The sequence below is a fragment of the Oncorhynchus mykiss genome, chromosome 10, assembly GCF_013265735.2.
Source record: "Oncorhynchus mykiss isolate Arlee chromosome 10, USDA_OmykA_1.1, whole genome shotgun sequence".
NCBI classification, from domain to species: domain Eukaryota; kingdom Metazoa; phylum Chordata; class Actinopteri; order Salmoniformes; family Salmonidae; genus Oncorhynchus; species Oncorhynchus mykiss.
This window is the reverse complement of record NC_048574.1, coordinates 32,175,257-32,188,406: the sequence shown is the minus strand read 5'-3', so window position 1 is coordinate 32,188,406 and position 13,150 is coordinate 32,175,257. Positions and strand designations below refer to the sequence as shown.

Here is a 13,150-nt window from a genome sequence, read left to right as displayed (position 1 = left end):
AACATGCAACAATTTCAACAATTTTACTGAGTTACAGTTCATATAAGAAAATCTGTCAATTGAAATAATTCATTAGGCGCTAATCTAAGATTTCACATGTCTGGGAAGGGGAGTAGCCATGGATTTGCTTGAGAGGGCATAGGCCCACCCACTTGGGAGCCAGGCCCAGCCAATCAGAATGAGTTTTTCCCCACAAAAAGGCTTTATTACAGACAGAAATACTCCTCAGTTTCATCATCAGTCCGGGTGGCTGGTGTCAGACGATCCCGCAGGTGAAGAAGTCGGAAGTGGAGGTCCTGGGCTGGCATGGTTACACGTGGTCTTCGGTTATGAGGCGGGATGGATGTACTGCCAAATTCTCTAAAACAATGTTGGAGGTGGCTTATGGTAGAGAAATTAACATTAAATTATCTGGCAACAGCTCTGGTGGACATTCCTGCAGTCAGCATGCCAATTGCAAGTTCCCTCAAAAACTTTAGACATCTGTGGCATTATGTTGTGTGACAAAACTGCACATTTTACAGTGGCCTTTTATTGTCCCCAGCACAAGGTTCACCTGTTTAATGTTCATGCTGTTTAATCAGCTTCTTGATATGCCACACATGTCAGGTGGATGGATTATCTTGGTAAAGGAGAAATGCTCACTAACAGGGATGTAAGCAAATTTGTGCACCAAATTTGAGCAAAATAAGCTTTTTGTGCATGTGTCCATTTTCTGGGTTCTTTTACTTCATCTCATGAAACATGGGACCAACACTTTACATGTTGCGATTATATTTTTGTTCAGTATAACTCATAATTTGAATTATGTATTTTATACGTTCATTATTCCGGACCTCATCTGTACACTTGGTAATCGGATTCTTCCAATCACAGCTAATGGATGTAAGTGGATCATATTACAGACTTCTGTCAGGGATGTTGAAGAGTGTTTCACTCACTGTAGTGGCTGTGTGTGTTTATATAAGACTAACAATAAAAGTGCTTTTATATTCCAACATTGTTGTGTCTTTTTTTCTACAGTGTTGTGTCTGGAAGGGACAGCTAGTGCCATATGAATCACCTCTCACCCTACCAGGAAGAGTACCAAGTCCGTGCCTCGGCCAATCAGAGGCGGGTCATCTTTCCACTGTGTACCAGGCCAAGTTCTGTCCTGGTCTCCAAAACCCAAACAGAAGGTTGAGGTCTATTGGAAGGCACAGCACAGTAAAGGCTGTGGCTACTGTAGTGTAAACCAATGATGGTGCTGCTGTGAAAGGCTAACTGGCCCTCCTAATACACTGAATAGGTCACCATCATCTGTGTTGCTCCAGATCAGTGTGTAATAGTTCCCTATTGCATCTTTACATCATCTGATTATTAAAGTAGAAGGCAGCCCACAGTGCAGGACCGACACAGTACTGTCAGCCAGAGAGAGGGGAAGAGAGAGAAAAGAGAGAGTCAACCTCTCAGCTCCCTCCTACACACGTGTAAAACACTCAGAGGCCATTCTGCTGCCTGAAGAGCTCTCCACGACAATCCAGAGAGCTCTTCAACCCGTTACTGTCACAAAGTTCACCTCCGCTATTTTCTCTTTACCTTGCTTCTTTTTTTTTTTAAACAATGTCATCAGTGGCGTAAATTACACCTTCCACATCGCACATTACTCTCTCTCTCTCCCCTCCGGAGGCAGACACACGCAAGCACTTCGCTGGCTGGCTGGGCACTTCTCGTCTGGCGCTGCTCCCTGGGTCTCACCATAGCAGTTTCATTTTCACATTAGCTCCGGTAAAGCTTTGGTGAAACCAGCCTTTCAGCTGAAGCACTGAGAGAGGAGGGGACAGCAGAGCAGTCTCCCTCTCTCCTAGTACTTCAACCCTTACAGACTGAACTCACCTCCTTTCATATCTGAGCCATAGGAAAAAAATATGTCAAACTGGGGAATTGTTTATGATGAAATGTCAAGAAATAACTATGTAATTCATTGGTGGCTAACTTGTAATTATAGAGTATTACTGGCTGAGAAAGTATGACATGTCCCTAATACTGTACATCGTCTAAGTTTCCCTGTGTCAAAGCAAGAAAAATAAAATAAATTTAATCAGATATCAACTGTACCATCTGGTGTAGACAATAATTAAATTACCACTGCAATGTCATTACATATTTTCTCCCTCTAAGTAATAACAATATGATCCAGTGTCTGTCTGTCTGTCTGTCTGTCTGTCTGTCTGTCTGTCTGTCTTTGTCTGTCTGTCTGTCTGTCTGTCCAGTGTCAGTTTGTCTGTCTGTCTGTCTGTGTGGGGTACTATTCAATACTGAGTCAGTCTGGACTGAAACAAACATACAGAGCTATGACTCCTCAGCAGCCCTATTTACAGATGACAACCATTACTGTCTTGCTGTATTTTGCATTAGCTAAACAGCATTACTGCATGGGGCTATGCTCTGCTATAACAAATCAGCTGTAATATATTTAGACTGCCCTCTCCAATGACATAGTAGCATTCAGGGCCGTGCTATGGGGCCTGACTACATTCTAAAGAATGCCAGTGTTACAGTGGCGAAGAGAGATAACGCGTGGGACTGGACCTTTAATCATTTGATAAATCTATCTACACATGCTTTTCTCCTGACATGGTGCTCTGTTTTGTTATTACAGCCAAGGCTGTGCCACACTCTAATCCTTTCCTGGGCAGCCCACGCACACACAGCTAAACTAGGCCTGGACAACATTATGTAGACCTCAACATCAGTTTAGGATTGGAAACCAACCTAGACTCCAACAAGTTCTTTCAACTGGCCCAGCATACGGCTGGTTTCTCTTTTACATTTTCTGCAGGAGACTAAATGAATGAGGCTTGCAGGCAGGCTGACACCTGCAGGTGCTTTGACAGGCCCCGTAATTAGAGCTAACGTTTAATGATTCTTCCTTAATGAAGGCTGCGTCTGGGCAAATTGAACCCAGACAGGGAGGGAGGGAGGGAGAAAATGAATTGAATTGAGAGAGAGAGGTTGTGAGGGAGAGAGAGCGAGATGGCTGTGAGGGGGAGAGAGAGTACCAGAGAGTGGGAGACTGTGTGAAGCAAACACAACTGCCAATTCCACACGGTGGATATCAATGGCCCTGGACCTGAGGCGAGACCTGAGAAAGGTGACGTGCGGCTGGAAGCAAATCAACGTCCAGGAACTAAAACACTGCACTCAGTCAGGAGTTGAATTTCTTTGCAAATATGCCACAGTCAGATGCAATAAGCAATGAGGTGACTGGCTATCTGTTGAGAGTGTACTGTACTGTGAGTGGTGCTGCCTGCCAGGCAGGGCAGTAATTGTTGAGAGGTAGACAGGGTCGGATTAAGAAATACTTTTTTTGTGGATAGACCCTCCAAGCCCCTGTCGAATGTTAAGCCCAATAATGTGTACCAACAAGAAAGCACAAACCACCAAACAAACAGACCTTTTGCACTTGCCCTCAGGCAAAATTCATCTCCACACAATCTAAGCTTCTCTCATTTTACCTGGAGTTGTATCTTGTCCTGAGGCAGTTGGTTGGTCAATCCGTCAGTCGGTGCATCATAGTGATGGTAATCCCATCAAACTAAATACCCACCCTACTTCTTTTATCTTAACACTTCCCTCAATAAAAATACCAATGGCCTCCGTCCTTCTGCACCTGGATTCTTTTACTCGCCTTTTGTGATTACAATGGGAATTAGCATATGGCTGGGGGAGGAGAAGAAGAAGAAGGGGGAGTAGAAGCTTGGATGTTAAAAAGAAAGAAAGGGGGCTTATATATTTAAATGTAAATAGGGGCCAAGAGGGTGCCTGCTATCCACCAGGGAGGGAGAGAGCGTATTTGTGTACTGTTTCCCTCAATAAGGCCTTTCACTGAGGGGTAAAGAGGGTGGCCCATGTTGATTTAGGCCACACAAAGGGGGTCTTAGTCCTTTCAAGGGAACCAAATATCCCCACAGAGAAGTGCCTTCAAAAGGAAGCCTCCCTGTCAAGCATGGCCATTGAGCCACTGATGCATGCCACAAACCAAGCCCTGGAAGTAATCAAAGGCCAGAATGTGGGAAATGTGTTTGGGGTCCCCAGACTCCACAGCAGAGCACAGTATAGCAAGAAGGGGGGAAAGGGGGGAAACAAGAACCTATCTGCACTAATCAGCCCTTCTTTCTCCTGCTCTCTGAAGGGGTCATAAGCCCTGTTTCTCCAGCCCCTCCTCTCCCCTAACACCCCCCCCACCCCCATCAAATCCTATAGTAACCCACCATTGCAGAGGAATGTCCATTTAACACATTATCTGGGCTCCTCAGGGATGGAGAAAATGGGACTGGCTGCTTTTCACAGCAAATTAGTGATGTGATTATGAGGTCACATGTGGTGCTGGCACTCTGAGGTCATAAACAGATGCCCTCCTTCTGACTTTATTTCATACTGCGTTACCATTTCCTGGTTCCTCCTCCTCTGGCTCCTACACTCTTAGAAAAAAGGTGTTAAGTAGAACCATATAGGGTTCTTCAATTTGTCCCCATAGGGGAACCCTTTTTGGTTCTTGTTAGATACCTTTATAGAAGGTTCTCCCTATACCCCCTTTATGTAGGGTTCTTCATAGAACCTCCTGTATATGGTTCTACCGAGAACCCCTTTTTCTTTGGAGGGTTCCTCCTAGAATCCTCTATGAATGGTTCCACCAGCCTTACTAGGCTTTAAAATTGTATTACATATGACAGTACAATACATATGTCATAAGGCCTTTCTTTGAGAGTTATTCCCTAACCCGGTGGTGTTAGGAAACACCTGGTTTACAGGCCACATCAGACCAGCAAGTCACATTATGCTGGCTTGCAAAGTGATGTTTAATTTCTATTGGAATCCAGACAGAGTGAAAATATCCAACAAGTGGATTTTTTTATCACCAGCAACCTGCACTCAGACTGCCAGGGTAGGGAAGATTGTATACTGAGACTACCTCAATCATCTAAACTGGAACAACCATCTCAGTAACGGGTGCAATAAGTCCAACTACTAACAGATTGGAATTGTTGAGAAACATGTATGCTATTTATCTTTGTGTAGCATAACATTTATCAATCTTTCAATGTACATGCAAAAACTCAGAATTTTGTGTATATAATTGAATGTCAAATGTATTTCCCACATGTGTTGGTGTTGTTTATCTGAGTGAGTAGCTCATATGGATTTGTTTATTCATTACACTGTATCCAATTCAATTTCATTGAATAAACCACCAGGAATTAATTTTCAGTCATGTCCAGACATGAGAAAACACAGATTGATATTTCACACCTGTGTAGTACAAAGAGCTGCAGTGAAAACAGAGTCTGTTTTGCATGACCAAGGTCTGGTCTTGGTAGATATACAAATGGGGTACAAAGGCAAGCATTGCTGTTAAACAACTTTTAAACCGATATTTAACTAGGCAAGTCTGAACATTAAGAATAAATTCGTATTTACCATGAAAGCCTACCCCTGCCAAACCCAGACAACCGGTGTGCCACTCCCAATCACGGCCAGATGTGATGCAGCCTGGATTCAAACCAGGTACTACTGTGCCCACACCTCTTGCTGAGATGCAGTGTCTTAGACGACTGCGCCACTCGGGAGCTATGCACTCCTACACTGATCCAATGCAGAATTACAATGACCAACCAATGCCAAACTATGATTCATGCAAATGAAAATAATATTGCCATAAATAATACTGCTACATAAAAGACATTATAAGAATTCATACCTTTAACTGCAGCAGTGCTGAAGAATTTCTCTGAGCTGGCATCAGAGCCCTGTGAGAGAGAAAGACGATATCATTAGCAAACTTGCTTAAACAGGTGGGTTTCATCGTCAATGACCCAAACGGCCAGCTGAAGGGAACGAAACATTCCGCACTGCAGCACATCGAGGCCACTTGATGGCACTGTTGGTCCATGTAATAACATGACAGCGCTAACCCTCGCCCATTCCATGTCGAGCCCAGTGTGGCAGAGCGCAAATGAACATTGCTGTGTTATTGTGCAAACACTCAGTGCTAAGCATTTACACAGTATTAGATAATTAAAGCCTATTTAGGTGACATTCCGCTGTCAAAAAGGCATTGGCTAATTCAATCCCACTAATAAAGTTAAATATCGACATGTTACAATCCCTACCAGTGTGTGCGTGGCAAGGCTGAGCCTAGGCCTACTGCGAAATAACAACATATTGAACCATTGGTTTTAAATGTCACTTTCATTTCAAAGCATTTCACTTTTTGTCGCAAAGTATAAAACCAGATGACTATTGAAATATGCTGTTTTAAATATTAGATATCAGTCCTAATAAAGTGAAAATGACAATGAGCCTAATTCAAAACAATTCCGAAGATTTTATCACAGACAATGAAGACTCTTCACACCTTTTCGGCAAATGGACAGTGGCACGGGTCCAATAATAATGGTATGACATTTGCGCAAATGTCACACGTCCCAAAAACTAACGCCTATCAATTATTTTCTATTCGCACATGAGACAATCTTGCTCGAGCCAGAAAACATTTCCATATTCATTTGCTTAGGGTTCAGGCAATTCCAAGGTAAGAGACAGGCATTTCAGTGTAGCTATTCATCCAAATTAAAATGTCTAGGTGCATGGAAAGCAGAATATTTTTCGCTCCACAAAATATCATTTAATCTCCTAATTCTAAAAATGAAACGTCAGCAACCTATCAAATAATATTACTGCAGATTGAAATAGACAGACTTGATTGAAGCATATTCAGTTTGGATATTTCCCTTTTTGCACACAACAAATATCCAGATATAGGCCAACGCCATTCAAAATTACGATTTTGTTCTTCATATTCATGAATGACCATAGCAATATTAAGCATTTACGTTATTATCAATTTATAATGACGTGGGTAGGAAAAGCTAGACAACACAAAACAATGCTGCAATAACCACAGATATTCTCCTACACGTTTTATTATATTCAATAAACATAGTACATACTGATAATAGGATTACACATAATTCGTCGTTAATAGGACGTAAACTATAAGCTAATAACCAAATAATGTATAATAAGGTATACGTGAAGAAAGAAAAGCGACGCGCATACCTTTGATGTGGCGAAGCTGGAAAGAAGGAAAATATTAGTTAAGATATCACTTTCGCTGTGTAGTAAATATGGCTCCGTTTCACATTCTGCTTGTCAAAATAATGTAATCCACAAATAGGCGGCGAATTCAACTCCGTTTAAATCGATGACATCCATGCGAAAAGAGAATCCGTTTCCAATAAAATTCCAACGAGATACGAGAAGCTCTTACAAAGCTACGGTGCCTCTCGGACAAAGGAAGCCATGTGTCTTGGCAGAAAAAGCATCAGCAACAGCTCTAGGTCGCTAAATCCCGTTAAGTGCGTTTTGTCTCCAGTTCAGAGTGGGATACAAATCTATCTCGCAATATGCGAAGATATGAAGATATGCGAGGTTCGAATAGGCAAGATCCTTGGGAGACTGCGTATCAGGACGCGTAAAGAGGCTGTGTCCACAGATACCAGCGGGAGTCGCCAGCTCGCTCCTACAGAGCAGCAAAATCCAACAAAGCGCAGACCAATTTCCTCTGTAGCAAAGAGGGAGACAAAATCACATTTAGAATCACCTTGAGCCAAAAGGGGACTCCGCTTTCATTATATTTCCAGCTGGTTAAAGCTTATGTCCTGTGGTTACTGACGGTTCTGTCACCGACAGAGCCTCTCATCGCTCCAAGCATCAGACAAACTCCCATTCATCCAACGGCTGCCTCAGTGGTCCTCGTTTGATGGTTGGGTCCTCCCACTTCCTGATTCTAACCTGACTTGGTTCAACCTCAAACCCTACTTCTCTTCCGAACACAAACACACCTGTGTTTTCTGCTTCTGAGGGTCCAAATACTTGGTTCCAAAGACCGTGCTCTTCTTGGGACAGGCGTGCATGAGTGTGTTTTATTTTGCTTGAATGAAGCTCAGAGAAAACTGCTTGGCAGTTCCAGAACGAGAGAGAGGGTGAGAGCAAGAGGCAGAGAGAGCGAGAGAGAGAGAGAGAGAGGAGGGAGGGACAGAGGGAGGGCCTGAGACTAGAATGATATTCTTTCACTGTCGACAGAGTGAGATGATGTCAGCGGCTAATGAATTTCCCAGTAGGGTGCTGCCAATGCGAGGGGAGGAAAACAAAACGCTCTTTATAAGCAGCAGTGCACCTCCTCAGAGCTCACAGCCACTCACTTCCTGTTGAAATAACCACCACTACTGTCCTAGAGGGGGGTAACACACTCACACCAGCAACTAGGTCAATCATGGTGAGATAGTGGTCCAGCCATGCTCACCAATGGTGCCCACTTAATCAAGCTTGATCCAGGGCTCAAACGCAGACATCGAAAAGCCCACCAATGTCCCTCCCTGAAATATGGTACTATGATCAAGTTTGTAGTGGTTTTCTCATGTTAAAACCATCTGGATTGTAAGAGGATCATCAGCTTTTGTGGACACTTGTCCTATTATTAAGCATGTTAATGATGGTACTGGTTTGCTTGTAAGGCGAAAGACTGATTGAGAGAGAGACAGCATTGATGGAAAGTGGTGTTGGGGGAAAAACATTCGACATTATAAAATCCATGTACACAAACAACAAGTGTGAGGTTAAAATTGGCAAAAAACACACATTTCTTTCCACAGGGCCATGTGGTAAGACATGGATGCAGCTTAAGCCCCACCCTCTTCAACACATACCTGTATATCAACGAATTGGCGAGGGCACTAGAACAGTCTGCAGCACCCGGCCTCACCCTACTAGAATCTGAAGTCTACTGTTTGCTGATGATCTGGCGCTTCTGTCACCAACCAAGGAGTGCCTACAGCAGCACCTAGATCTTCAGCACAGATTCTGTCAGACCTGGGCCCTGACAGTAAATCTCAGTAAGACAAAATAATGGTGTTCCAAAAAAGGTCCAGTTGCCAGGACCACAAAAACAAATTCCATCAAGACACTTTTGCCCTAGAGCACACAAAAAACTATACATACCACAGCCTAAACATCAGCGCCACAGGTAACTTCCACAAAGCTGTGAACGAGCTGAGAGACAAGGCAAGGAACATAAAATTCAACATACCAATTAGAATCTGGCTAAAAATACTTGAATAAGTTATAGAACCATTGTCCTTTATGGTTGTGAGGTCTGGGGTCTGCTCACCAACCAAGAATTCACAAAATGGGACAAACACCAAATTGAGACTCTACATGCAGATTTCTGCAAAAATATCCCCCGTGTACAACGTAAAACACAAAATAATGCACGCAGAGCAGAATTAGGCCGATACCTGCTAATTATCATAATCCAGAAAGGAGACGTTAAATTCTATAACCACCTAAAAGGAAGCGATTCTCAAACCTTCCATAACAAAGCCATCACCTACAGAGAGAGGAACCTGGAAAAGAGTCTCCTAAGCAAGCTGGTCCTGGGGCTCTGTTCACAAACAGAAACAGACCCCACAGAGCCCCAGGAAAATAACACAATTAGACCCAACCATATCATGTGAAAACAAAAAGATATTACTCGACACATTGGAAAGAATGAACAAAAAAACAGAGCAAAGTAAAATGCTATTTGGCCCTAAACAGAGAATACACAGAATACATGACCACTGTGACTGACCCAAACTCAAGGAAAGCTTTGACTATGTACAGACTCAGTGAGCATAGCCTTGCTATTGAGAAAGGTCGCCGTAGGCAGACCTGGCTCTCAGGAGAAGACAGGCTATGTGCACATTGCCTACAAAATGAGGTGGAAACTGAGCTGCACTTCCTAATCTCCTGCCCAATGTATGACCATATTAGAGACACATATTTCCCTCAGATTACACAGATCTACAAAGAATTTGAAAACAAACCCAATTTTCATAAACTCCCATTTCTACGGGGTGAAATAACACAGTGTGCCATCACAGCAGCAAGATTTGTGACCTGTTGCCACAAAAAAAGGGCAACCAGTGAAGAACAAACACCATTGTAAATACAAAACATATTTATGTTTATTTATTTTCCCTTTTGTACTTTAACTATTTGCACATCGTTACAACACTGTATATAGACATAATATGACATTTGAAATGTCTTTACGTTTTTGGAACTTCTGTGAGTGCAATGTTTACTTGTATTGTTTATTTCACATTAGTTTATTATCTACTTCACTTGCTTTGGCAATGTTAACATATGTTTCCCATGCCAATAAAGCCCTTAAATTGAAATTGAATTGAAATTGAGAGAGTACCCCTCTTTTTATTTGATCCATCTCACTAATCTGGTGGCCCATGAACACTCCAGACCAAAACAATCCTGCAATCTTCAGCTAATGCTGGACGTTCCTGGAAAATAACTTTAATCGCACGAAAACCCAGGGTACTATACCCTTGGCTAATCAGCATTAGCCCACTGCCTGGGTAGTCAATGGATCAACAATGGAGTCACATTACAGGGAGGATAGGATCTCTTTCTCTCTCCCTACAGCGCCCAGCCCCCACAGAGCAGAAAACAGACTTAACTCCTTGCTGCTGGGTGCTAATCCATCCCTCTACCCTCTGTGCTGGAGAGAAGAAGAGAGGGAGAGAAAGATAGACACAGATGGACAGACCGACAGAGAGGGAAAGAGATTGAAACAGAGAGATAAAGAATGAGAGAGAGCGATAGCCTCCAGCTCTGTATGGCAGTGTTGTATGTGCTCTTAGTGTTCTATCTATCAGGACACTGGATCTCATGGCCAGACAGATGAGATGACTATCAGATAGATGACTATCAGCAGGGAGACGTGGCTGGCTGAGGCCCAAGAAGACCAGTCAAAGCCATAATGCCGGGCCCCAAGGCCCCAGAGAGCAAAACCTGATCCCACAATGGCCCTGAAAAGAACACAGCTCTCCAATACAAAGCATTCATTGGGTTAGGGGCCCTCCTTGATCTCCAATACAAAGTGTCCATTGGGTTAGGGGGCCAGTCTTGGCCATCAGTCGGCCCATGTTCAATAGATGATGAAGCCATGTTGACAAGTATGTGCTTTGAACATGAAGCAGCTTGAACATTGGGAAGAAGAGAAGTAAAAAAAATATAGTGTATGTGAGCCTATGTGAGCACAAACTTATTCTAAATGCTAAAAACAAACTAGACAAATTATGTTTCAAATTAGTTATATAAATACTGGGTTATTACATTGTAATTGCAAGACCTCCCATGTCATTGTATTATTTTGTTGTTAAAATGAAGGTGTGGACAGTGATGAAACATGGAGATTTTAGTTATGTCGTTTTAAATCTATTTAATGGCTAGTTGCAAGAAGATACACTGTATATTTATCCATTGTCTGCCACCAACAAAAATGGCTGCTTGTTGTCACACAGGTCTAAGGAATAGCAGCCATCAACAAATCAGCGTTCTCAGTCCTAAACGGTCATCATCAGATTTAGGAGAAACCTCAGGTCTGTGATTACAGCTCAACCACCAGACAATCTATGTCCGGGTCTCTCACTGCACATGATTTTAAATTCAAATGAAACGCCAACAGAAAGAAGAAGAAAAAAAAGCCCTGCATGTCGTAGAAAATAATATAAAGTGTCACTTTGCCATGGAAAAGCACTTGATGCCGTTGCCAGAGAATGGAGAGCGGAGATCAAACACAACGTCTGGAGTTATGTTATGCATGCCAGTAATTAGTGTCTGTGCCTGTAAGTTCTGTCCATAGACCATCAGCCATCTCTCCTCCGCTGACGTTTTTTCATCTTGTGTTCCTTTTTTTGGCCTTGATCCTTCGCTTCAAAGCATCAAGAAGTGATTTTTATTTGTATTCTTCCTCCACAATGGCGGTTTAATTTCACAGGAACTTTCTTTTCCTAGATTGCAATCACAGGAGACCGGTTCTCTTTTTCATGAGCCTTCTTGCCATTACGGAAAATATCCCCTCATTTCAAATATTTTCTGATAAGTGTAACATGAGTGCTGTGCATGTAATACTTTAAGAGCTCTTATTGAATTCACATCCGTTGTGTCTGACTGTCTGGCGCATTTGTAGGACTCACGACTTCCAGCAGTCTATTCAGGGTGGATGAGGAGGACGAGGTGAGGCAATGAAAGGTAAAGTGTCTCAATGACATTCAGAAATGGTAGAAACATTCTGAGGAGAATAGCAGATACACCATATATAGAGTTGTATGTGAACACCCTTTCAAATGAGTGGATTTGGCTATTCCAGCCAGACACGTTTTGACAGGTGTATAAAATCGAGCACCCAGCCATGCAATCTCCATAGACAAATATTGACTGTAGAATGGCCCTACTGAAGAGCTGAGTGACTTTCAATGTGGCACCGTCATAGGATGCCACCTTTCCAACAAGTCAGTTCATCAAATTTCTGCCCTAATAGAGCTTCCCCGGTCAACTGTAAGTGCTGTTATTGTGAAGTGGAAACATCTAGGAACAACAACGTCTCATCCACGAAATGACAGGCCACACAAGCTCACAGAACGGGACCGCCGAATGCTGAAGCGTGTAGCGCGTAAACATTGTCTGTCCTCGGTTGCAACACTCACTACCGAGTTCCAAACTGCCTCTGCAAGCAACTTCAGCACAATAACTGTTAGACAAGAGCTACATGAAAAGGGTTTCCATGGCCTAGCAGCTGCACACAAGCCTAAGATCACCATGCGCAATGCTAAGCATCGGCTGGAGTGGTGTAAAGCTCAACGCCATTGGACTCGGGAGCAGTGGAAAAGCGTTGTCTGGAGTGATGCATTTTCATAAGCACATGTTGAAGCGAACACTTAAAAATATATTAATTATTTGTGCCATTTTCAATAAGATTCATAGCATGCCTGATATTCTATCCGACTGCAAATATAGGGAGACTACCCCATATGCCATGGAACATCATATCATCAAACACATGCACAGACACGTACATATACACACACATAAAATTAATCAAAAATCATCTATATATCATCTCTTTTCTGTGCCTTTTGAAGGCGAGGTCAGGATGCTTTTTACAGTCATTACATCCAGCCTTATCTCAGTGAGCCTGAGTCTGCCAATGACAACTGCTTCTAATCTCGCCCCCTCCCGACAAGCAGCTCTGACAGCGCTTTTCTTC

At 42.8% G+C, this 13,150-nt stretch overlaps 1 protein-coding gene across 11 annotated transcripts in view; it reads right to left on the bottom strand.

Annotated features, from left to right (window-relative positions):
* Window positions 1–13,150, bottom strand: part of LOC110533651 (activator of transcription and developmental regulator AUTS2) — a 484,459-nt gene that overhangs the window by 40,641 nt on the left and 430,668 nt on the right. For all 11 annotated transcript variants that reach the window (XM_021618068.2, XM_021618070.2, XM_036990070.1 and 8 more), the window contains one exon: window positions 5,741–5,789. In XM_021618068.2, the coding sequence (XP_021473743.2) occupies window positions 5,741–5,789 (49 nt within the window). The remainder of the gene's footprint in view (window positions 1–5,740; window positions 5,790–13,150) is intronic.